Genomic DNA, 27,086 nt, shown 5'->3' with positions numbered 1-27,086 from the left:
ATGGCGGAAGCGGAGGAGAAAGCAAAACGCCATATGGATGTGTGATCGTCCCTCCTATTTCCTCTCGCTAACAGCCTCTCCCGTCTGGGGAAATATTATTTCATCTTGTCACGAGCGCATCGTCCCTCATTCGCTTTCATGCCGTTTAAACATTTTCCAGTTTGTTTTACGCTGACATAATGGCAGGCAAAACTTTTTTTTTTCAGCTTTTAATTCTTTGTGCATGCACAAGCTGTGCCAGCTCGAACAGCTCCCTGCAAAGAGGCGATGCGGAAAGTCCAGAAATTTCATCAAAATATATTGGATTGCTCTTTAAGCGAATGAGAAACACCATGTGGTCGGCCGCCGTCCTACGAAAGCATAACAACCTTTTAAAAACAGGCAACCTTTGATAAAAAATAAAATAAAAATAAAAAACACCAGAGACTAGATTTGCCAGTCGACGGGACGTTAGCTTGTGCTAGTGTTGAATGCTAATGACTTTACTGTCTCTTCAGCTGCATGGCTCCACACACACACACACACACACACACGCACACACACACACACACACACACACACACACACACACGCACACACACGCACACACACACAAACCTGTGAGGATGGTGGGAAAGAACACAGTGTGCCTTTATGCGTGCGACTGTTACAATGCTGTCATCAGTGCACTCACTGCTGATTGACAGCTAGGCGTGTGTGTGTGCTTGATATTTGGTCAACAAAAAAACCCAAATTAAATAAAGGCTGGAACGATACAAAATTTAAAAAAAAACAGGGCTAGTAAAAGGATTTGTGCAGCTTTAGGGCTGATAAGAGATAGCGATGGATAAAGAGAGAAAAAGTGAGAGGGGGGAGAAAGTGCGATGGAGATAGAGAGAGAGATGAGAGGTGATTCCATCCAGATTAGAGTGTAATCCCGCTTTGAATGGATTCTCTTGGATTACAGCTTGTTCTCTTATTAAATCTGCCACTCACTCAACACACCAAGTAGTGTGTGCGTGCGTGTGAGTTGTAAGCCTTTTAAACAAAACTCAGCAAGGACCTAGAGAGCAGAGGGAATTGTCCCAAATTAGGTTTCCCCATTGAAATGAATGGAAATGTCCTCAATCTGTTCCAGGCTAATCTGTTCAGTCTTATCTTTCAGCCCTATTGTACACTTTTCTTTTCTGAAAGATTTCCAATGTTGTTTTGATGCCTTTCCTCAACGGCTATTCGGAAATACTGGTACAATACACTCGGACATCCATTTGGGAAATTAAACAGCCTAGAAGTGAAATAATTGATAAGTAAGTCAAAAGGAGAAAAACACGAGGGAGAGATGTTTTTTTTTTTTTTTTTCTTCTCTGGGCAAGTAGAAAACGATCATTTCCCTCACTGGCATGCGATTGCGAAAACGAGGCGAGTGTTTGTGCATGTCACCGCGCTCATTAATGGTGCTCGCTGACAGCGAAGTGTCACGGTCTGACTGCGCTAGCCTCTCGACGCCGCGACATCACCACTAGCACCACCAGCAGGCAAGAAATGACCCCCATCGACCCACGCAGAGCGATGCCCTATTTTAAATATTCATCCCTCGTTTCGGAGTTGCCAAAATCCTGCATCTTCTTTCCGATGGACTTAAGGGGAATGAAAAAAAAAAACGAGGAAAGAATTTTTTTTCCACACCTTACTTTTAGAACGATGCCACAATGTCATATTGACGTAACGTCATCAGCGCACCACATTAAAGTGGGAGCATGGTGTACACAATTGTTGTTGTTTTGTGATTACTATTTTAAACAGACGCTCCGGGGCATGAGTCCTAAATAAAAAATATGGCGCTCAAATATTTACACGTACAGGATAAGACAGAATACATAGTAGCACGATGCACTTCAATCGAGTACTGTACAGCATCGAATACAATATATATTTTTTTTCTCTCAAAGACTTTGAAATAGGGGGGGAATAATTTTGAAAAAATAACCTACAATTCATTGAGTTAATGCTTGTCGTTTCTTTGCTATTGGCGTCTGATAATGTCCTAGCATGAAGCGAATTTCATTCTTAGTCATTAAATACAATACATTTTTGTTCCTGATTTAAAAAAAAAAAAGGGTTAAAAGAGATCAGACTGACACCTTAGCAATGTTTTTGGACTCAAGCTCAGGTAACACGGTCTGGTGATGCTGTCAGAAGACATTGTTCAAATGGAGCTAAGTGAGTCAAGTCAGGTTGAAAGTGCGACAACGCTAACGTCCTGTCACTTAAACGACAGGAAAGAGCCGGCGGAAAAGCGACAAGCTAAACCTGCGGGTCATCTTATTTTCAAGTTCCTTCAATCAGGTTTCATTTTGCCACTGGATTTTCATTGAATCCAGTTCACAGTCGGAATATTTTTAGAATCGATTATTCTATCGGTTATACAATTGATTAATGGTAAAATCGGATGAAATTGAATTTTGCGTGAAAGTGTATTACGAAACCAATCGATTCATCGATTTTTTGACAGCTGTGGTTTACAAGTTACAATCTGTAAATTGACAATTATACTTTTAATTTAATAATGTTTTGCTTCTTTGTCTTGAATCATTTGGGCTATTATAAGGATTTGTCTTCCTGTATCCTACATTAATCCATTTACAAACATTTTTGAGAGGGACGCTAAACCAGATTTGCGATACACAGTATACAGAATTCCAGCAAACACACAACTTAGTATCCACACACGTGTGTCTGTGTGTGTTCCACTCCCTTGCATCCAGCTGCCAGGCTAACCTGGCCTTTTCTTTGCGGTGACCAATGAGGTCGGACACTTGACACCAATTAACGGCGCTGTACGTAAATTAGATCCTCGTCATAATGTGAGCTGAACCGAAAGGTATAACACCAAACAACAGGTCCTGTCCGAGTCCACGGTACAATAACGCTGGAGGCCATTACATTTACTTCAGAGTGTTCAAACTACACATTATTTATGTGCGTGTTTTTCCAGAGTTAGTTATTCATGATGGTAGTAGGCTGCAGTAATAGGACCACCCGCCGCCAGCATTTAGCCGAGAAAATCCCTTCGGAATGGAAGAGTGGCTCACAAAAATATTATGATCCAGAGACAACAAAGATATCGATTGTAAATGTAAAGATAAGATTTACCTGTTGACCCTCGGCTCTTCTTGCCAACTGTCAGCGAGAGGGGTGGAAAGAAAGAAGGGGAAAAGAACAGCTATTTTAGTGCATAGTTAAAAATGCAGTTAAAAAAAAAAAACTTTCGGAGCGTTTTCAATCAATTGAGGGTTAGACTTTTCGTCGCAGTCTACCTGAAAATATACTTTGAGTGGATATGCTTGTTTCAGGTGCTAATCGTTCATTTGTGAGACAGAAGATGTGTTAGCTAACGTGTTAGCTAACGTAGCTCACGTGTACGTAGAGTAATCTATTCCCTCATCACTATTAAACCAATTAAAGTCTGTGTGTTGACATTCTGTAACTTTTAACATTTATGTGCACGACGAATTTCCAGTGTTCACAGTCTCACAGACAAACAACTACCGTAATTTTCAGACTATAAGTCACGTTGGTTTTTTTTGTTTGGGTGGGGGGGGCGACTTATACTCAGGAGCGACTTACATACATATATATGTTATTTTTTCACTTTTTTGGGCATTTTATGGCTGGTGCGATTTATACTCCGGTGCGACTTATAGTCCGAAAATTACGGTATTCACATTTACTAGCATTAGACTCTTGAATGAATACTATTTGGAATAAGGGAGAAAATAAAAACCCTCAGAGAAGTGAGGCAGAGGTAAGAGTTGAAATTCGTCCATGTCATCTCTGTTCATAGAAGCACTACAATTAAACAGAATTTCCAAAACTTTCATTCCTCTGAAAGACTTTCTACAAGATGCTGGAGTGCGGCGTCTGTGAGAATTTCTGGCATTTGTTAGGCTCGAGGTCACCATTCTGTACAAGTTTTTTCCACCCAACTCATTCAAGCATGGTTTTGTGCAAAGGGATTAGACAAAAAGAAAAATCAAATAGTCAGGGGGGAAAATGAGCCACTGAGAATAAGAGTGGCTGAACAATTTTTTTGACATGCTTAAATGCATGAAAGAGAATTTTTTTAAAAATATGACGTTACAGAAAAGGATGTAATGCCACAAGAAGCTTCTTGCGTCCAGATATAGTGTGACCGAAAATGAAGGTATGGACGTTTTCTTGGCCGTAAATCTGCTTTGGCTCTGCATCTATCGATACACCCACTTCATTCCTGCTTTTGTTTTCATACACTCACCACTCGCATATTCCAAGTACGCGCCAGGCTCCTGACTGTTTGGCGGACATTGCGCAATCGGCCCGTAAATTAGATTCCGATGAATCACGTTGCCATCGACTGAACGTTTGCTCGGTGGAGAGACGCGCAAAAATACACACAGTGCCAAACAAAAGATGAGCACAGCAAAAGCACACAAGCTCAAATCAAAAGATAAAGCCAAACAGATAAATGGGGGGCAGGCAGATATTTAAGAACAAACTCTATTAAAATAGCATGATTGGACCTGACCAATCAATTTGACCTGAGATCAAAATATTAGGAACAACTCATTATAATGCCACCATAGCAAATCACAACCACACTATATTTTCTGGATTGTTTTGGTGACCCCTGACACCGGCAATTCTAAGAAACAGCTCTGACAAAGTTCCAGTCAACTTTTACACCACAGCAAAGCAAATGACACAGTCAATCAAAAGTGAATATTATTATTTTTGTCAAGGCAGAAGCTCATGTTTTGGCTCTCATTAGACAGCGTGGTGTGTGTGTGTGTGTGTGTGTGTATAGAATGGCCCACACATTATGTTAATGGATTCCCTTCAGCGCTGAGACATTGCAGCAGGTGGTGGATAAAAGAAAATCCAGATGTAAACAATAATGTTCACTGTTCTTGAGTGGTGCCAAAACGGGGGTCACTGACTGAACTCGCCAATGTACACATCCACTTTAAAGCACAGAGATTTCGGTTTGGAGGGATTTCAATTTTTTCCTTTGCCATATTGAAGGATCGTTTTTTCTGCAGTGTGGGGCAGAGAAACAATGAGGACATTGCAGTGACAATTCACCTCTCCCCCTAAAATAATTCTTAAAATACCCAATTCAACTTGTTTTGTTGCAATCCACAAAAGAAAGTTGTTATTCACTTATTTTGGATTTAGATGCAGGTTGATCTAGGTCTCTGCAATTAATCAAAATTAAAACTACGATGATTACACTCCACAATTACAAAATTGGCATAATTACAAAAATATTTGACTTTTTTTTGCAACCAAAAAAGAAATCATCATTTGAATAATTGTGACTTCAACTATGACCGAATTAATCAGTAATATTTTTTTGGAGGACCCAAAGTTCGACCCCATGTGAAAATTTTCCTGGCCTCAGGTACACTTTGTATTCATGAATTCACCGTGCTGTATTAATCTGCCCGAAGGATTTACAAACAAGCAAGTCACAAGCGTGTCCTCATGGTGTGTTCGCGTGTTGTTGTTTGTGTGATTTTGTGTAGTACCTGCCCCTTCTTAATGCGTGTCAAGGTTGTTATGTTTGTCATGTCTTATTGTGTTGACCCGAGTCCCTGCAGTGAGTCACCTATTAGCTGAGGTGACTTTACAAACCCCTCTGGACACACACACACACAACACACAAACACACACACAAAGCAAATGTCCTTTGACCTTGGTGGCAGCCTCGCTTAGTCACAAATTTTTATAGCGAGACATTTGGGACTTTTCTTCCTCCCTGGTGTGTCCAAGCTCCACGAAAAAATACTCACACTCCAATTTACCCTGTCAATCTCACAGTAGCCACAACCCTTCTTCTCATTCTCCTCTTCTCTGGTCGCATTTGAAATTCATATCAAGCACCATACAGACGCACAGTCACACTTTGGTTTTCCTGCGTAGACAAAATCATAGAAGTACACACACACACACACGCAGCGACACACTGGTAAAATAATAGGCTGGCAGCTGTTTTTGACCTCGGACCCAGCAGTGATCCCTGTAGGACTTCGATTCTTACAGAGGTCTGGCTTTCAAACACCGGCTAGTGAAGAGCTGAACTATTTATGCCCAATGTATATCTAAAAGCGCTGAGTAGGGTTTTACATATTGAAAAATACACACACAGATCCTCTTTAGACGTTGCAGCTACCTATCCGTCGACCCCTCCGGAGAACGCTTGACCTTTCCAATTTGAGATGTTCAGCCACGCCTGCAAGACGCGCACCAATTGAGTCTTTCCGTACGTGCGGCTGTCAATCAGAATCCAAAACGTCAAATACTTTGACCTTTGGTCTTGTCTTCATCAGCGCCGTTTGCCTCAATCACTTGAACACTCGTTTATCAACACTGCTTGTTTTTGGAATCTATTGGCTTTGTGTAATTAGTGCTTATGACATGAAAAGATTGGAGAAAATAAACACAGATAACCCCAAAAAAAAAAAAAAGGGGAGCGGAAACACGCAACTTTCCTTCATAAAGTCAATTTGGGAACTGACAATCGGGTGCGCCTCCTTCCTCCCAGCGCACTGCAAAATTAATGGACTGATGAAATCGCCTACCTTAGTAAAATCTAGAAATTGCAATTCTCACAGAAAAGTATCTGGCAATGTCATGACATCATTGCTTTTCTGTCCAAGAGAAAAGTCCAAGTCAGATAACGTGTTAGAGATAAATCTTCAGCAAGGTCAGTTCAATCTTTGAATACTGCTATTTGTGGCGTGAATGTTTGATTTTCCAGCGCCGCAGGAGGCCTACAGTGGCATATGATTGAAGTCAATAATCCAGGCACCATTTTGCTTCCTGAAATCCAGATTGCGTCACATCTTGCTAGCTTTACTCTTCACTCAGCGTCATATATTCGACCAGCGGTACTCCGATTTCAAAGTCAAACTAACTGAAACATATCTGGCGTAACATGTCTACACGATCTAATTACATTTATGCTTGCGTAATTGAATCATTTTACAAATTGGGCGGCATTAGCCGCCTTTGAATTTGCAAATGTGAAAGCACGGCGTCGCTCTAGAGGTTCGAGCTAGCGGCGGAACACCAGATGGAGAACAGGCGGCATCAGCGAGCATCCGTCCTCATCTAATCAGTTGCCTTATCCCCCCCCCCCCCCCTGAAAGTGGCCAGGTAGTCCTCCACATACATCACACTCCTTCATTGTCTCGCCTCTTTTGTCTTTATGTCCCCGCCGCTCTTTATCGCCTCGTTCTTGTCCGATTGACGCGAGTAAGTGAGCACAGCAGACCCTCGACGCAAGTAAATGTGTCGCCGTGTGAGTGGATATTGAATTTCAAGTGTCCCCCCCCTCAAGGAAGGGGAGCTATCCGAGTTTTGTGTTCATGACTCTTTGCATACGCTCTCCATTTTCTGGCCACTGTCCATTCAGACACATCAGCGGCGGTCGACAAGTTCTTGGCACTGGTTTGGCTCCTTGGGTGCTGCGAGCTATTCTGAGACTAACATGAGAATATGAATGCACTTGTGGAGGCACATTTTAATTATTTCCGCTAACAATGATGGCAGAGAGAAAGGTGGCATTATTATCGCCACAATAAACCGGGAATGGAAACAAAGGAAATAAAGCCAAGCAGTGATGAACTGGCCCTTTCCTGTTTAATTTGGACTTTTCCGTATGTCTTGTTGTCATGATGGGCATACATCCATCTCATTTCAAAATTGATACTCATTTTTTTTGACTGAGTGAAAGATATTTTTTTATTATCATACATTAATTTCATGAGCAACAAATTTGTTTTTTAGGGAAGTCTGGAGTAGTTGCGAGAGAAAAACAATAACCCCAAGAGGGTCCTTCCATTGGGCCCAAATGAAGAAGAAATGGTAAACTATATCGATGTATTATTTATAAATTGGGAATGAATAAATATGTAGATGGCAAATGAAAAATGAATGCAGATGATGTCATAAAACAGAGACAGAAATAGCAGCGTGTCGGCAGACGCTGACTATTTCCAACAATTTGTGCTATTGAATAAAAGTCTGATTAGTTATGCTGTTTATTTTCCCCGCTGATCCCATCGGCAAGGTTATTAGTCCAACTATATGCGAACATAATCATCCTCTATTGAACACGTCTGCTCATAATTCTCAGGAAAACGGAAACATGCTAGTCTAGAAGGAGCGTGCGCGTACGTGCTAATTACCGGCGTGCAATTGTGAGTGTTGTCGACGTGTCAATAATATCAGAAATAAATTCGTATGATTCTACCTCTCGCTCGAAGACAGCTGGGATGAGGTCCAGCAAGCGGGTGAGGATGACCAGATAAGGAATGATAACGGCTGAGCAAATTCCGACGCGCTAAGCGAGTGTTTGAGTCGGTCGCGCCTGTTGGTTGCATTTGGCGCACTTGCTGACTTAACTCCACGTGTTTGTGTGTCTTTTTGTCTGTGTTTATATGTCATGTGATCACTCATCCTGGCCCAGTCCCCCGGCAGGAACAGTTGGGCTCCGCGTCTGATTAATGGCCTAATTGATTAAGTGGCTCGGAGATTGATTGTTGAGGTCTGGCCATAACAGATTCATTAGGGCAGCAATAGATCAGTGCGATCTGGCTGCAGCTGTTCCGCCTGGTTTGGGCGGCTCGGTAATGGCCGTCATCTGTCTGCGGATCACGCCATGGCGACCCGCACGCACAAACACACGGCTGTCGCATGTGTTTTGATACAAAGAGTGATAGCGAGTTAAGCAACAGAGACTATATTTGGATTAAAGGCCCTGTTGATCTATTCCTGTTTTCAGCATCCCCTTTCAATATTTATTTCACACCCCGCCTCTCTTTCTTCTTCCCAGTTTTGTCCTCAAAGCTAGCGCGCTTTTTGCACCGGCTCGCCGCGTTTTCTTGAACTTCTCCCCCCTCGCACACCTTCCCTGCTCCCTCCATTTTGTTTTTCTATGTTTTTCTGCCAATGACTTCTGCGTTGTTTTTCCTGCATTGAAAAACCGTGCTGATTGTTTGGAACAAGAGTTTTAACGATACAAATTGGAATTTTGTCATGAGACTATCATCTCAAATTAGTTGAGTGTTGTTTTACAGGATAAGTTAATTTCCACTAACAACCCAGGTCACACCTTGCTCTGCCTCGAATCTTCTTCTAATCTTTCTTTTTGGATGGATGTGTGTACCGTGGGGGTTTACTGTACCGTTGGATATATTAGGAAATAGGTGTCAGAAACAGCATTGCATTAGAGTTTATATGACAAGTAAAAGAGTTGAAGGCACTGTATATATGTATATACCGTATTTTTCGGACTATAAGGCGCACCTTCAATGAATGGCCCATTTCAAAACTTGGTCCTTATATAAGGCGCACCGGACTATAAGGCGCACCATTAATGCATCATGTCAGATTTCTAATCCAAATCAAATCATTCTCCATTTTATCTTTTTTATTTCAACTTCAGATGCAACAAATGACTTTATAATCACAAAATAATGATCCATAATCTTTTTGATTCATGATTTATAGTCTTCAGCGGGCCACTTATGATTGATTTCATGACACAATGCTTCGGGCCAGTTTGAATTTAGGAATTTAGTCCATATATAAGGCGCACTGTACTATAAGGCGCACTGTCGGCTTTTGAGAAGATTTTAGGTATTTAGGTGCGCCTTATAGTCGGGAAAAAACTATATATATATATATATATATATATATAAACACACACACACACACGCACACACGTATATATGCTGAGCTAAGCAATCGATGCCCTCATATCCCCTTTTTTTCCACTCTCCGTTTCCGCTTCCTCAGCACCTCGTTATCTAGTGTCCCACCCTTCCTTTAAGTTTCTTTTCTTCCTACACAGCGTCACACTTGCTTTGACATGCAGCCTCATCATTCACTGGTGCGTCTGCCGTCATTTTTCTGTCGCGACAAATGAGCATCCGCCGACCGGGCCGAAGCTCTCATCTAACCTGTTACGCGGTGCGCACGAGAGGAAGCAGCGGCGCGCACAAGACGGGAAAGGCAAATTTGCATGCATAATAATACTTCATTTGTATTCTGGATACTCTGAAAGTGTTTAACAAAGCGAATGCGCTGATACAGACGAGGGTATGAACATTGCAATCCTGTCTGGCTGCTCCATTTTGGATGGGTGGAGAGGACGCATTGGAATCCATTTTCCCCCCCCAGAATTCTTTAAACCTACCGAGACAAACTACGACTTTGACTTTGTCCCTCCCAGTTCCACATGGGTGCCGTTTATACGTGCTCTCCCAAGTAATGAGTGTAAAACATCTGTCTACGTCTATGTGTTGTCTCCAGCTGCTATCCACAACACTCATTTGCATACACACATCACCGTTTGGTTACGAGGACAGCGGCGGGGACCGTTGGGATTATCAAAACAACGGGCGATTTATCGGCGTACTTGACATCTCATCCAGCATCCCTTAGTAGCTTTCATGTGCGCTCGTGCATTCCATCTCCTTCAAACGGCGCCAAATCAAATCCAAATGTAAAAGCGTGCGCCCGTAAATTAGTCAGCGTCGATGGCACATTTTTTTTTTTTTAGCTGGCATCCCTCACAATAACGCCGCATTATTCCGCCCGGCAACCCCCTTCGGCAATTCCTAACGCTCTCTCGGCTGATTCACCATCGGACATTGATCCATCTGCTTCGTTTGCATATTGCCACGGGACTTGTTGACGCATACAAATAATATGGAGATGCTCGTTTGCTGTTGAGACTCGGCACTGCTAACACAAAGTTAGGAGAGACTTTTTTTTTAGCCTCGCAGCTTGTCCAAAACACTTGTTACAGGGAGTTTCTGGCTTTTCTTGTTTAGTGGCTACCCCCAATTACAGCCTTTTTCTTTCAAAATATTCTCGAGTGTTGGCCGACGTGAGTGGGCGTGTTGCCTACGTGACTGTCAAAGCAATCCACGTAAATATCGGGAAAACTCATACAGTGAACAAGGTGGAGGGGCAACTGAAGTACACACAAAGCAGTCACACTGTGAGCATATTGCTTGTCAGAAGCACATAGTGCATGACTCACTCTCCTGTCCATCACTCCATCTCTTTGTCTGTGCGCCTGGGTTTTAATTATAGAAGCAAAGCGGGAGACAAAGACAGCAAAAGGAGACGAGGAGGAGGAGGGGATGGAGGGGCATGAACGGAGGCCGATCTGATCCTCTCTGCAGCTGCAGTAGTCAATAGATTCATTTCAGACGCAAACTCTCGTGGCGGGAATTAATAGATGCACAAAGTCATTAGGCACACGGAGCTGCGCGGGAATATGTATAAATCAAGTGTGGCTCCTCCGGAATAATGAAGGGCAGCTTTGCTAAAAGTTCTGAAAGTAAAAGCTGGCCTTGTTTACACAAAGATCCTGCTCATTGAACTCTTCAGAGCTGTGACCTAAAAAAAAAACCCTTTTTTTTTCCCACTTATGCCTGTTACACAAATCAAAGTCAAGTATTGCCACAAGAGGCAGTATAACGATGCTGTCCTCATCCAAATAGTAGAGTAAGTAGTAGTAGTCTTTTTACAAGCGGAACATAAAAAACGAGAAGACAGGATGTTTTTGAGGAGCATGCTAACAGCGATGCTAAGCCAACGGCATTTTTACATGGAGCCGCTTGTGTAACACGGTTAGAAAAGGTTTTGCGAGTAATTAATTCAAAGTCATTTGAGCGGAATTTATGTGATCTTATCAGTGTGGTCGTGAGCTGCTAAAGTGTCCAATGAGGGGCTTGACTCATCTTTGAAAATTGGAGAAAACCACCTGACAGTCTTGTCATGTTGAGAGCAATTGTATAGTTATTGTCATATTTCCATGCTTTTGTGCCTTTGATGAAAGTCATTTGTGCTTTTGGTCACTAAAAATACATTTTTATCACCGATTTATTGTGTGCCTTTTCCATTAAGCTTTTTACTGATTGGCTAAAATGAACATTATTTGCAAAATTCAGGTGCCTCCCAATAAATTCGAATATTGCGGAAAAATATTTCAAGATGACAATCATCATTGTTATTTTCAGAATGATTATAGCTTGTTTTATTTTGGTAAACTACTGAAATAAGAAAATGTTTAAGTTATATTCTAGTCAACCAAATCACCTGTCCACAGTCAAATCCATTTAAATGCCAATAATCTGTTCCCTACAATATTTTTCTGTCTGTTTAAGACAAACAGTACCGTTTTTTTCCGTGTATAGTGCGCCCCCATGTATAGTACGCACCCCTAAAAATGGCATGCTGATGCTGGAAAAAAGCTTGTACCCATGTATAATACGCACCGAATTTTTATGAATTTTTTTTAAAAAAAAATTTAATTTTTTTTTTTTTCTTTTTTAAGTCCCAATGATCGTCACACACGCAGGGAGGCAATGGGTCCCATTTTTATAGTCTTTGGTATAGTCTTAACTAGGCTGGATGTAATTTTTTTTGTTGGCGTTGATTTCTCCGACTGCCCATAAACGCACCACCGCGCTCCGTGCGCATGGAGCGTGTTTGAAGTGAACAGCAGAGAAGAAAGGAACAAGGCAAAGTGTTGTGAAATAAAATATTACCTGTAATACGGATTTAGGTAGAGAACTGAACTCTCGCTCTTTATATAGCTGACGTGTCTTGCTCATCCGTTCTGCGCATCTGTAATGGCGGCCTCCGTATGATATCCGGTTTGCGTGTGTGCGAGAGCGAGAGAGAGCGAGAGAGAGAGCGTGCGAGAGAACGCTCAACCGTAGCGCGCCGCCGACCGCCCAACTGCACCGGGCTGGCCGATTATTGTGACAGAGCCGTCGCTGAAATTTAGAAGATATTTTTAAAGTCCTGATGTACTTTCTAAAATTTAAGTGGACCTCAGTGCGCACTGCGCAGGGAGCTTAATTTGGTGCGGTCGCGCAACCGCAGCGCGCCGGGCGCTCACTGTCGCATTGCTTAAAGAGCGCCTTTGTGTTTTAGGATGAATAGCAGAGACCAAAGGAACAAGGCAAAGTGTTGTGAAATACAATATTACCTGTAATACGCATTTTGTTATTTGCTGATTGAAACTGCTCATTAAACTGTGAATTAAAACTAATAGGAAGAAAACAACTCTCGCTCTTTATATAGCTGACGTGTCTTGCGCATCCGTTCTGTGCATTTTATTTCACAACACTTTGCCTTTCTTCTCTGCTGTTCACTTCAAACACGCTCCATGCAACCGCAATGCTCTCGTATCAGACGCTTGCTCGATCACCTGCTCGTTTGCTGTCCCGTGCGCGCACGAAGCGCGGTGGTGCGTTTACGGGCAGTCGGAGAAATCAACGCCAACAAAAAAAATTACATCCAGCCTAGTTAAGACCATACCAAAGACTATAAAAATGGGACCCATTGCCTCCCTGCGTGTGTGACGATCATTGGGACTTAAAAAAAAAAAAAAAAAAAAAAAACAATTTTTTTTTTTTTTGTACCCATGTATAATGCGCACCCCGGATTTTAGGACAATAAATTAGTAAAATTTTGCGCACTATACACGGAAAAAAACGGTACTCTATTGTATAATTTAACACTACAAAATGTAATCATTAAATAAACAAACAGATGGATAAATAAATAAACTGCCTTCATAAAATAATTTATAATTACTGTATGAAAAGTCACGACAGCTGCTGGCATGCGATGTAATGCATGTATGACATACATATACAGACGTGCACACGTTACACTCGACACGCCACAACAATCAAACGCTGTTCAGGGGACAGTAAAAGACCTCCAATTAGACGCGCCGCAAAAACAAGAGGTGGGACCTGGAGCAAACACACACTCACAAACACGCACCGATGTGCACGCAGACAGCAAAAGAGCAGTGGCAGGCTCTCATTTAAGATTCAGTGACGCGGAATGGAAACATCTGGTCAAGGAGGGGATTAGGGACAGAAACAAATGGCACATTGGCACACAAGAAATATTGTCAGCACACACGCGTGCTCGCACACACAACCATACAACGCTGAGCAATTATTATCAAGTAGTTTTAAACGTTTCCGTGAATATTCAAAAAAAACTATTGCACTGTATCACATACACAGATAATAAATGGTTACAATTCTAAAGAAAACAACTTTAGAGCTCCTCCGAAAAGTATGAATAAATGAATGAAAATGAAAATATGACTACGAATGTGTTTCTGCTTAATGATAGCATTACCATTAGGCTAGCAGACTGAGCTAGGTGTTTCTTTTAAATACACAAAGTCTAATTCTCCTTGTTTTATGCTTAGTTTGACAGTAACTGGGAGTAGCATTAAATTGCTTGAAGGCTAATTTTTGAAGAATTGTTCACGACTTGAGGGGCAGGGGGTTGGGGATGGGGGGCAGCTCTACAGAGGTCAGACACCGGCTATGCAAGACCGAACAAGACACATATTCACTTCTGGGAAAAGAAACAGAATGAAAAGGAGGAATGGAAGCAGATGGGTTGGTTGGCGCCTTGTCTGACTGCAGGTGTAATCAAACCCTGAAGGATTTTCTTGCAATCACTACTCTGCCGTACATGCTCTGAAATACATTGCGGAGGCGTCTAAAGTCATTGTCCTAACTCTTCTTCCTCTGCCAGTCCTTGCTTGCACTCTATGTACGCTCTCAAAAAAGAAAGAATCAAAATTAATTGGATTCTATAGACTAAAGTGCAGCCTAATATAATACAGAACCTTGCATTCTGAATAAATCATTCAAACACGTGTTAAACGGGAGTCAACGCACAACTACCATTCAAAGTTCCTCTGATGACCTCCAAATAAATGCCAGGTGTTCTATTCAGCTTTAGTGAACATTTATTTTTCTTCTGCCTTTTTACAAACCCAGTTGTGGATTTGGAGCAGATTGGGTCAAAGAGTGCATTTGGGCAGGCAGCAGAGCTGAAGCGAGTCGCTATTGGATAGTGTCCACGTCTGAATGGGACTAATTTGAGCATTTTTCTTGCACTTCAGCAATCGTTAACAAGTGTGACATTAGCGCCTTCGCTATAAAAAGATGGAGGCGGCCGATCAATTACTGAGGCTAGAGCCGAGATAGCATTCGTAGCGCTTTAATAATCGCGCAAGCGCGTATTGCAGAGTTCTGCCACAAACTCGTTTGATCCACAAGCTTGTGTCGACAATGCGGCTACTTCCCTCACCTCGTCAACGTTGTTCCAGAACCACGTTCTGACCTCTTATTCTATGGACGTCCAATGCTTACTATTTCCCTCCTCATTTCTTTACTCTCCTAAACGCTCGTCTAGTCTTTGATGGTGTCCAAGACGTGGTGGGCGCCTCGAGGCGGGTGTCTTTGCTATGTTTGTGTGTCTTTCATGTGCCCGTGTGCGGTGGCGCTCTGTTTGGGGATATTTTGCTCTAATGGTCTGCAGCAGAAATCTACAAAGACCTCCACTGTGCTCAAGTGAGAGGAAAGACATGAAGGCTACGCTACCCCGCTTTTGATTGACAGGCAGGAGGTGTGTTGGTGCGCTCGGGCATCAAAGGGAGATGGGAGGATGTATGTGTAGACTTTAATTAATTGGACTACAGAGTCTCATCTCTTATCACTTACAGGGAAATAAAAGCCCATAGGCAATTGGAAGTGGTTCTCTGGCATGTTACAGACACACACACACAAACCATCCATTTTCTATCGTGCGTGTCCTCATTACGGTCACATGTGAACGGGAGCCTTTTCCCAGCTGACTTTAGGTCGATGCACCCTGGAACGGCCATCACTATCAACTAAATAAAGCTACCTTGTAGTAGAAGTTTGAAGAAAATGTTGCATTTATTCCATCCCTCGGGAGCAGTGAGGGGCAACCATGTCGCCGCCGGGTATCAAATTGAAGATTCCAGACGGCATAGAGGGGATGGGAAAAACATATCTTTCTGTTATGACCAACTGTGCAGAGATGAAATTGAAACACAGGTTTGTTTCTTGACAGCTCTGTGGGTAAAACTCAGGAGTCAAGCGGAGCGAGCCCGGAGACAGCGGTACCTTGAAATCCAAATGTTGGCGACATGGAAACTCAGCTTCTGACTTCCCCATCAATTCATCGGTGTTATCTACATACATCTTTTGAAGTTCCTCTGATTACCCACAAATCTATTTTTGATGTATTGCTTTATGCTAACATTGGGCGCCATTTTAAACTGTTCATAATTCCTTCTTTGAGTGTCCCATCGGACCATATCGGCATATTTTCCACATTTTGCTTTGGGTCTGGTTTTCTTCAACTGGAACTGGGGCCTTAGACAAAGTGGAGTGAATTATGAACAGTTCAAAATAGCAGTCAAAAAGTTTGGAAATGATTTATTTAGGCATTCCTAATCCGGCATGTGAACAAGGCCATGTAACTATTTTATACACACTCTTACAAGTGTGTGAATGATGGTTTTATTTTAGAATGACAATAAAAGTTCTAAGAGTGTCCTGCTGTCTAATGTGGCGCCTTGGTGACTGAGTTTATGGCCATATATTGTCTTGGGCATTAAAAGTGCTGCAGGAGCTGTTTATTTTAGAGCAGCGCTATACTCTCAGTGATTATAATGTGACCTCTCACCGTGCTGCCGAGCCGCCATCAATTGTGCCTGTTCCATCTCGAGCGCCGGTGACAGCTAACGCTTTTTTTTTTTTTATTCATTCGTCTTCAAGGTAGGGGAAGCGGGCAGGCGCATGGGGATAATGGATCTCTCAAGTGGGCAGGTCATGTGGCCGGTCGTACGCCGCCATCTAACTGGCTCGGCAGATTAGTCAAATGATTTGGACTGTCCATCACCGGGAAGCGAGATTGCGACAAGTCCACTCTCACCTGTAGCGAGCGGTTTAAAAAAAAACAAAATGATAGAAAGTCCTCCGCAGCGGCTGTGCCAATGACTCACTTCATTACTTCCTTTTTGTCGCTGCCTCTGCTAATTTGACTTTCCTTCTGTTCTTCTTTGCAGAGCGCAAAGTTGGAATCAAAGTAAGAAAAGGGAGAATAGGAAATCAGTGTCTAATTTATTCAGGCACATTTAAAAAAAAAAAAATAGGTGGTTCGACAGACTTCTGAAAATGCGCCTGTGCCGATTTAACGGAAAGAAGGTGGAGGAAAATATGCACAATTGTTCCTATTTCAGAGAAAAAAAAATCCCTAATTTCCCCAAATTCCTTCCTTATCTTTCCTCTCTCAATATCGTCAGCACCTTTGTTTTATAACAAAGGATACGAACGTTTACTGTGGGAAAACACAAGCTGATAAAAAAAAAAGCCAACGGGCATTTTACAACCCGAGTCTTATCAGTAAAGTCTAACTGTGCCCCTTTCTTACCAATTCTTCGAAAGCACCCAGGGGAACACTCGGCGCTGACAGCGGTAACAAGGTGCTGTTTGTGTGTCGGTGCGTAGACGTGACAAAGGATGCCAAAGGATACAACCCCGTAAAGAAAATCTAATTAAAAGTCGTTACAGCCACGAGGGACAGAGCACCAACTGCCTCTCTCGCTCTCAGCTGAAGGACTTGCGAGACGCTGAAGTCTATCATCTCACTCCCACAGAGATAAAGAGGAATGTTAGGGGAACCACGGGTGATAAAATAATTCCGGAAACGTCGTGAAAAATTGGCAAACCCGCGAGGACAATATCGTCCCGTTTGTACGCTGGACACAAACCCCCAAAAGTGGTACCATTTAGAGTTTAAACAACATTTTTTACCAAAGTCAAACCTAACAAGAAGACTTTTGTAGCTCATTCTTAACACTTGTTCTAGCTTGGCTTCCACCCATATTCCCAAAACGTGCATTGTTAAGTTCATGGAAGTCTAAAGTGAGTCAAATACTTGTCTGAATGTGTCCTGGGAGTGTCTGGTCCAAGATGAATCTTGCCTAATGTTAATCGGAATAGGACAAAATGGATGAATGCTAACATTACTAGCACTGCAATAAACAACTAGCATGACCAGAAAAGCTAGTTGTTGGGGCATTTTCAATTCTTTAGGTTTCATCAAAATTGCTGTAACTTGTTTTTGGACCCTTGTTTACATTGGTAGAGATGAACAGAGGCCAAATATCTGGGAGGAGAACTAAGATCAGCAAAATATTGTCCGATTAATCGCCCAGACCCAAAACATAACATTACTTAAACACCAAAATCAACTTTCCAGTACCGTGATAGCAGAGTTCATCTGACATTTTCTTCTTTCGTTCTTTTTCTTACCCGAGATGCTCAAATAGACAGCGGGACTGGTGACATTATCGCCCGTCATTTCATTCACGGCCTCCGCGTGGTAACGTCCCGCATCGGCTGTGGTGGTTGCCAGGACGACCAGCTGATTATCCAAGGCGATGGCACTGCGAGGGACAGGCATCAAAAAGAGGTCACGAAACAAAACAAACAAAATCCAGGCAGGTACATTTCTGGAAAGAAGAGATTTCGACCCGTTCCGAAAAACGAGGAAGGAAGAAACAATTAAATAAGAGCGTCAGACAGGAACGAGGATTTTTCCTCACGGCTATTGTTGTTATTGTTGTGTTTGCTCTCCTGCTTATCCGTCATCATTTCTCTCCGCAAACTAGCTCGAATCAACACCTCAGGCAAAATATCATCACAACAGACTTCTTTCGGAAGCGCTGATCGTGGAGTTATGTTGAGGGACCGAGCGGTTGGATATATTTCGCGTCGCTCCGGAAAATGCCGATAGTCGGGAAGTCCGCTTGATGGTTTATTGATGCGACTGGGTTGACGGGGACTAGAAACCCCGATATTTTCGGGGGTAAACATGAGGTCTAGTTATAAAATAAGATCAATATTAGAAAAGTCAGAAGAAAGCTTATTTAAAGCATGATGAGTGTCTTATTTATTCTGTGTCTACTGTACACGGTGTTCTGATATATACGATCCTGAGAGACGCACTCAGGATTTTAGGCCACATGAATAACGCATAAAGTGGAATAAGATATGAAATGTGCATGAAAGTGAATATTGTGTCTAAAGGCATTTGTATGCACTGTTGGCGAGGGTTGCTCTGTTTGGCAGGATGATAAACTCCAACCTTTGCTAACTTGATCCGATCGCAACGGAAGCACCGGAAGTCATTAACAAACAATTAAAATGTAATTAAGCTATCAGTTAGCCACAGCGTCTATAAATGGAGGCCTTGGTTATTCCGTTAGCGAGGGATTAAAGAATTTCACAAGAGGGTGTGAAGAGTCCATGACAATCCCCAGCAGCTTGTGAAGGGCACTTGATAGTCGGTAAAAAAAAAAAAAAGAAAAAAAAAGCCTCTGGTGATCTCGGCGGATATTCTGACGGCACTGACTGGGCCCGCTTTGATTACAGCGCCAATACAGAGAAGTAGCGATGGGAGGCGGCACGATATGTCAGAGTGTGCCTCTTCAGAAAGATGAGGGAATGAATGAGAGAGAGCGGACCCGTCTGGAACTAACCTAACCAGGCAAAACTATCCAAATCTGTCCTTAGAGAACTTTTTAGTTGTCCAGTTTTGCAGATTTACAAAAAATAATGCTATCCATGTGAAGCCATTTGAGACATTTAATGGCTATAGAAATAAATTGGACTTAACTTTAAAATGTTTACCTTATCTTAGATGGGCTACAACTATTTGAATAAAAAAAATGGTTTCCTCTGGTTTCTTTTACGCATTTCCATAAATATTACCCGCTCCGGCTGCGTTTACAGTGAAACAACAGGCAAGCACAAAAACACAAATTGCACGTAAATAACTTCAACGATGGGAAAGTTCACTTTGGGGTGTACTCGCTTTTGTTGCCAGCACTTTAGACATTATGTTTGGAGTCATTTTTGACATTGACACACAAGCTTGAAGCAAAGCGTCACCTCCAATGCTGTCTCATGGAAAAAGTCAAATCAAATATTCATAGATATGCGAGCGGCTACACACATTTCTTACAGTCACCACCGAGAGAGTTAATCTTTGTAAGTTTGAGGTCAAAAGTGCTCACCCCCCCCCCCCCCCCCGAAAAAAAAAGGAGAAGAGCAGCGATAAGCAGAGAGAACTCATCCATCGTCTAACAAGAGCTTTTTGACATCCACTCTGACCAAGACACACTCGCATTCAGAGTCTCAGGTCTAATTTTATTCGGGGTGATTTCCCACGAGGGCGTAGACGAGAGCCAAAGATTCAACACGTTGCCTGGTGAGTCGACTTTTCCAACTGGAGCATCACTCTAAGAGGTCTATAATGCAATTTGCAGCTTCTAAGGCTATTAATTGAGCTGGTCAGCCTATTTTCATTTCAACTGTTTTATTCAGCAGATTCTGATTAATAGGCAAGGACAGCGCTCTCTTCCCCTTGTCTGTCATGTGCAAGGCTGCTTTGAAAGAATTTGGGCACATTCAATTAATAACATTCAAAAACACAAGCGCTTCGCGTGGGGCTCGAAGAATGCAACGAGGGCAATTAAGATAGAACATTTACATCTCGGCATTTGTCGACTTTAAAGAATGTGTTCATTTTCGTCGTATTTTCCCCCCGTCATTTGCATTTTCTCATTTAAATGTTCCATTTGCACGTGAAATTACCGACGATGACACGGGCTGATGTTTGCGGTGATTCGCCTTGCTCGTTTGCTTCAAACTGGGAAGTCTCAGGCTTGATTTCCCATTAAATGAACACATGGAGCGCTCTTATCGGAAGAAACCCGGCGGAAAATAAATGAAATGTGCCAATGTGTGTCTGCTCCAGCAGCAGAGATTAGAGCACCTCAATTTATTGGATTTTTTTTTTTTTTTTCAAAAAAGAATAAAATAATTTCTCTAGCTGGAAGGTGGCTGTACATTCTCTCAGAAGAACAATATGTGTAAATTGGAATGTGGATGTAATGGAATAATTGGGAGAGGGGCGCTTCTGTTGGAGCCAATTTTCTGTTACATCTAAGTACTTATTATTTCCGCCTAAACACATCCAATACAGTACGAATTATTGCTATCTACTTTTTTGTTTTGTAGCTGGCCTTATTTTGAGGTATTGGGTACTCGTGGAGGCCGCCGAGATCAGGCACCAATGGATAAGTAAGTCCTCCTTGGCGCTACACAGCGGCAGTCTGACATCTGTGTTAGAAAGAAACATTTTTGCTCATTATTACATTGTGTTAAATGAAATTGTATGAACGAAAAGTACTATAGGTATAGGGACTTGATATCGGTGATGACTCAAAGAGAAAAAAAAATGGTACTGAACAGCCCTAGTCAAACTTTCTCTGGTCTTATTATGGCTTTTTATCAGTTATACTAAAAAAAAATGAGCAAAAAAAGTATTATAAATATCTGAAATAATAATCATAATAATCATAATAATAATAGTTAGCAGTCTAAATATCTTTACGATATTTTATGTCGGAAATATTGCCTTGGTTTTCAGCCAATTTAATTTGCATTTGACTTTCTGGAACAGATTCATCGGGGAAATTGAGGTTCCAATATGTGAGGTTTTGGGGCTGGCAGTTAAGAAGTGAACAACAAATTCAACATATTAGCTACAATGATAGTATTGAGCAACAGGGCCGTTGGTGACACACACTGACGTCTATTTACCTCCAGTGAATCATTCATTCAATATGAGCCGTTAACAAGCAATCGAAGCCACTGCCGAAGCAAATTCTCGCCCCTAACGGCAACGGAGCTTAATACTGACGGCTGTGTCGGTGTCGAACGGAAAGTTGGATGTTTACGTCCGACCGATGTGTGGGTGCTTGTCTACCGCTCACTAAGTGGAGGAGAAGCTAGCGAGGGAAAAAGAAAAGCTCCCTACAGCCCTGAACTTGCGGTCTACATAAACGTCACACATTTGCACTTCTAAAAAAAATAAAAGACAAAGCTCCAAAGGGGTGAAGGAAATGAGTTTCTTGTGAAAGACAAATGTGGCTTTGGCTTGAAGACATTATAGATAATTAATAATGAAATTGGAAAGGATGACTGGGAGGGACACGGGCAGCAACAACGCAAGAGAGGCGGTTTGGTTTTGGATTGCAATAAATCAATTTCCTTTTACCGCCTAACACACACACACACAAACACACACACAGTCGTATTCAACAAGTGAGCTTGTTTCTTTTTGATGAACACGAGTTTTGTTTGATTTCATTTAGGACCTGTACAACTTTATTTTTTTTTGTGTGAATGTGATTACCGTATTTTCCGGACTATAAGGCGCACCGGACTATAAGGCGCACCTTCAATGAATGGCCCATTTTAAAACTTTGTCCTTATATAAGGCGCACCGGACTATAAGGCGCACCATTAATGCATGATGTCAGATTTTTAATCCAAATCAAATTATTCTCCATTTTATCGTTTTTATTTCAACTTCAGATGCAACAAATCACAAAATAATGAGCCATAGTCTTTTTGATTCATGATTCATAGTCTTCAGCGCTTATGATTGATTTCATGACATAATGCTTCAGGCGAGTTTAAATTTAGGAATTTGGTCCATATATAAGGCGCACCGGACTATAAGGCGCACTGTCGGCTTTTGAGAATTTTTTTGGGGTTTTAGGTGCGCCTTATAGTCCGGAAAATACGGTACTTACACAAGCTGATACTGCGCACCAATGCTCGATAATGTGTTTTATTTGAATCCAAAATGGTTAAAGACAACATTTTTGCTTGAATGTTTTGTGGAAAAATAACAATAGCAAATAAATAAACAACATTACAGTTGTTTATGAACATATCATGTTGTTGTTCTACAACTGGATTAAAAAAAACAAGAGTAACAGGTGGAACATATCCAGTCGGCTTTGACATTCTGCTGCCAGTCGTTCTGCAACGACTGCTTGAGTGATTTTCCACACATAGCTTTAATGGTGCCATTGTTAACAGCCTGGGGTTGGATTTTTTTTTCTTTTTTTTAAGAGCATATTTGCAGAGCCCTCTTTAATCCTTTCGCTGTACCAAAAACAATTATCACTGAAGAACATTTGTAATAAATTACCACAAAATGTCAACGAGGACCCGTAAAATTATTGCACCAGAATTACTTCAAATAAAAGTGAGAATAATCCCAATGCCGCCCCAGAAAAATAGCTTTTATTATAAATTAAAACAAAATGATGTGTGTAAAAATTATTTGAACAGGCTGTTGCAATATCAATATATAAATCAATGAATTTATTTTTCACTATTAAATGTAACATGTCACATGTCGTATTTGTATATTGCTAGGGTAGAAATGATGCTGATAATCTGTATGAGGTGTCGGAAAGGTTTCCAGGTTGTTTACATAAGTCACCAAGGCTACTCAAATATTCATCCTTGAAATGTCAATTTTTTTCTGACATGATATAGATTAATATTTATGTTGAATTACCATATATGGGAGGAAAAAACAATCCAGTACATCTATCTTCTATAAAACCAGAATTAAATGACTAACTGTCAATCACCTGCACGCCCACTGCTGCTTGTTCAAAACTAATCTCTCAAGCACTTAAAGAAAACAATATTCTCGCCAGTCTTCTATCTCGTACTGAACCAAAGGGCAAAAACCAACAATTGCACATTTCAATAATGAGCTTGCTGGAGCTCAACCAAATGACACGAAATAATAAAGAAGCAAGCTGCCAACACATTAAAATTGTGCATCAACTATTTAGAAGGTGCGGAGGCTGTCTGTTTGGATGCGGGTCTTTTCACAACGATAACAGGGAAGCGTGCGTGCATGCTCGTTGAACTGGCTAATTGGGAATGCGGCGCTAGACAATCAGGTTAGGAAGCGAGAGACTTATTGTTATTCAGTGTCTTCCCATTTTCACTTCCTGTTTATTAATTGATAGAAGAGGACACCGCAGACCTGCTACCAGGCAAAACCTGAAAGCATTGATGGGCTGATGTTAGCCAATAAATAGCCCCAAGGTTGTGGCCAAGGCCAATCCCATACTCCAGAAGCTGAATCATGACTTTGTGCACAGTCATTGTGCCGCAGAAGGAAACACTTGCCAACTTTTGGACACGCCCGCTTCTCAAATACATAGTCAGGGAAAAGAAAAAAAAAAGAGACTTGATATTATGATTGTATAAAAAAGTTGAAATATAATAATAATTGTTGCAACAGTAGACATTTCTTGAGAAAAAAAATATTGTCATATTATATGAAAAAAGTTGTACCGTTCCAAGAAGAAAGTTGTATTTAGCGGAGTTGTTATTTTTTGAAGGTGCGCATTTCTCGAATAAAACAGCGATTCAAACGATTGAAAAACGGCATACCTTAAAGTGGAACGATTTGATTCGACAAGCTTACTTTCAAATAAAAACTAAATCAGTTTTCGAAAGAAATGCCCAACATCACAACTTGATACCCCTAATATTTTTTTTTTCAAATATTACAAATGGCCAAAATTGTATGTGCTTTTTATAATGTACTTTTTTTCACGATATTAGGAAATAATTTATTTGCTATTCATTTTCTTTTCATCTTTTCAGTGTGGCCATCATCCAATTTTGTATTTGAAGCACACACAACCTACAAAAAAGAAAATCTGGCATTTCAATCAATTTGGGTTGCACACCATGTTAATATACCCAAGTCCTGCTTTTACGTCTTAGTTCTGCTTGATAAATCTTTGATTTTTTTTTTCCCCTCAGCCTTAGATATATAGGCAATATATGTGACTGCAAATGAGAGCAATAAATGGGAGGGAGAAAGGGTGAAAAAAGAAATATGGTAAAGGTTACAGCAGTAATGAACCCTGATGTGTTTGTGGGATATTTTAACAGCCCCCTTCAGTGAGTCAGAAAACATTTTACTGCCTCCCCCCCCCCCCTACACACTCTGCAGCTTTGTGACTTGTAATTAATGCACTACCTAAATCACCGCCTCTCTTCCTCAATCACCTTTAGAGCTCCTTCAAACCGCCAAGCGGCCTCCGAGAGGGTGACCTCGCCACCGTGGCTCAGCGAGATAACGTTAACAATAAAAAGCAGGTGCAACTTTGTGTCGTTCAATGGCAAGCGCTATGTCTTTTTTTTCTTTCTTCTTAGTTATCTATAAAACACTATATTCACAGTGGCACTTTGTGAAGAAGAGGCCATGACTTTCATAGATGTAATGAAGTTTCCATGCCTGTTTTCACACAAATCAAAATACCTCCCTCCTCCTCCAGCTTTGCTTTTAAAACCATTCCGATAGTGACCGCACCATTATCGACCATTAGCACTTTCCACCCACAAAAGACACGCTCGTTCATTTCACGAATCTGACCATCATTGACCTCATTCTTAACCACTCGACAGCAGGAATTTTAATTCCTATGGAAAGAAAAGCATGTTGACCAAAGCAAATGGATTAAGAAATTGTTTCACAGCACTGCGAACAAAAATAATAAAACATGTCAATGTCTCGAATTGTTCGTGACTTTGCTTGCGCAATCGTGGGCCCAGGACGGCTCCGAAGGATGAGACCGGTAAACACTTCGCACCGGTTGCTTATTCAGCAAAAAAAAAATCCACGAGCGGCCTCCTTTCTTTCTCCGCGTAAAGGCGCCGAGAAAAAAAATGATTTGGTACATTAAGCTAAGAACGCCCTCTTGGAACAAGTCGGCTTGATTGTTTGTGTTTGTGTTTATACGCATTTAGCCGCATCGCTGTTGTAGGCCGATGGCTATCTAGACAAATGGCTTTTATCCTAATTAGCACTAATTACCCGCATTGCTGATTAACTGCAAAACTAGCGGTCATCTTGCAATCGAAGTCACACTAGTCCGAGGCTTTGCGGTGCAGTTACGGACCGACGGCGTGTTCCCAACTCAAATCGACTGTTGTTATCAAGCTCGGACTTATATGCGACTGTAAGAGCAAACGTAGAAGTCATTAAGGTCAACTCGGAGTGTTTCCAGCTTTTACAACTTTACTAAGTGAGTGCACACCAGCGAAGAGAATAGCTGTGCCTGTGTAGGGATGGCTATTGAAGCTGTGTAACAAATGAGCCCTTGGGGCTAAATTACCAAGTTAGATTAAGAAAATGAAGAAAATAGGTCTTTTAATCCTACCAAGTCCTTTTCTAATTTTCATTAAGAGTCAGACATTCATCTCCGAGGCCTAATCGTTATTCCCTCACCTGCCCGAGAGTCTGCTTCATGTCTTTGGCTTGTGCGTCGGTACTATTAAATGTCTTCCTCTAGAAAAATTCATCACACTGCCTGTCCGCCAGATCTGGACAAAGATGAGCCTAAGCATGTGGATGAAATGAAGCAAACATGTCCGCCTGTCGGAGAATCCGAATCAGAGCAAAGATGCTGACGGTGCATTCGGGGAGGGAGGAGGACAGTAAATCAATGGGGAGTCAGGTGGAATTCACACAGTGACATTTTGACAGCATGTGTTTCACCTGAGGGGCACTTTAACGGCCTCTTTCAAAGCACGGGTGGTCTTGCATCAAGCACAAACTGTACATGCAGATCCAGCAGCTTGTTTGGAAGGAGAGCAAAGGCCCATTAACACGTCACTCACTGAGGTGCATTTCTTTCAACGGGGTTTAAGAATCGGCTCATATCGCGGCCAGGGGAATCGGTTTAGTCAACTGCCGAGAGAACAAGCGAGGTCTGCTGGTTCGATTTTTCCGCGGAACTTCTAATTAGTTGTACTCGGGAAATGTTATGTTGTTGTGAGCTAGCTAACTGCTAGGTTTTTGCTAATGTTAGCATTTAATGAGCACGTTGAGGAGCTTCAATTAGCAACACCTAACTGCTGACATTTTTATTAACGTTATTTTCGGGATGAACTTGAATGCTAATGTCCTCGTTGTTTTGTATCAATGTATCATTAGCATTATTGTCATTTGTTTGATGACTTGTCAATATATATATATATATATATTTTTGTCTTTTTTTTCTTAAATATTTAAATATGACTTCTACGCAAGTCCAATCCAGTTTCTGCTAGCTCACATACAAGAACAAATGCTATTCAAAACGAATAGATGGCTACACGGGATTGTTTAGGTAATGGTCATGTGTCACAATGCCTCCATAAAGTACCTGAGGGTCATAATTCCTAACAGCTCACAACATAAATACAATCAAGTCATGACAAAGACACAATTTAATG

At 41.5% G+C, this 27,086-nt stretch overlaps 1 protein-coding gene across 2 annotated transcripts in view; it reads right to left on the bottom strand.

Moving 5' to 3' along the window:
* Positions 1 to 27,086, bottom strand: part of sdk1b (sidekick cell adhesion molecule 1b) — a 141,069-nt gene that overhangs the window by 51,382 nt on the left and 62,601 nt on the right. Inside the window, exons 5-6 of one of the 2 annotated variants that reach the window (XM_061274806.1) lie at positions 18,219 to 18,352; positions 3,133 to 3,159 (exon numbers count right to left, since the gene is read on the bottom strand). In XM_061274806.1, coding sequence (XP_061130790.1) covers positions 3,133 to 3,159; positions 18,219 to 18,352 — 161 coding nt within the window. The remainder of the gene's footprint in view (positions 1 to 3,132; positions 3,160 to 18,218; positions 18,353 to 27,086) is intronic. The other variant, XM_061274807.1, reaches the window with a different exon arrangement.

This window comes from Syngnathus typhle, linkage group LG3, assembly GCF_033458585.1.
Source record: "Syngnathus typhle isolate RoL2023-S1 ecotype Sweden linkage group LG3, RoL_Styp_1.0, whole genome shotgun sequence".
Taxonomy (NCBI): Eukaryota; Metazoa; Chordata; class Actinopteri; order Syngnathiformes; family Syngnathidae; genus Syngnathus; species Syngnathus typhle.
Note: the sequence above shows the minus strand (reverse complement) of the source record. Positions and strands in the feature narration are given on the sequence as shown.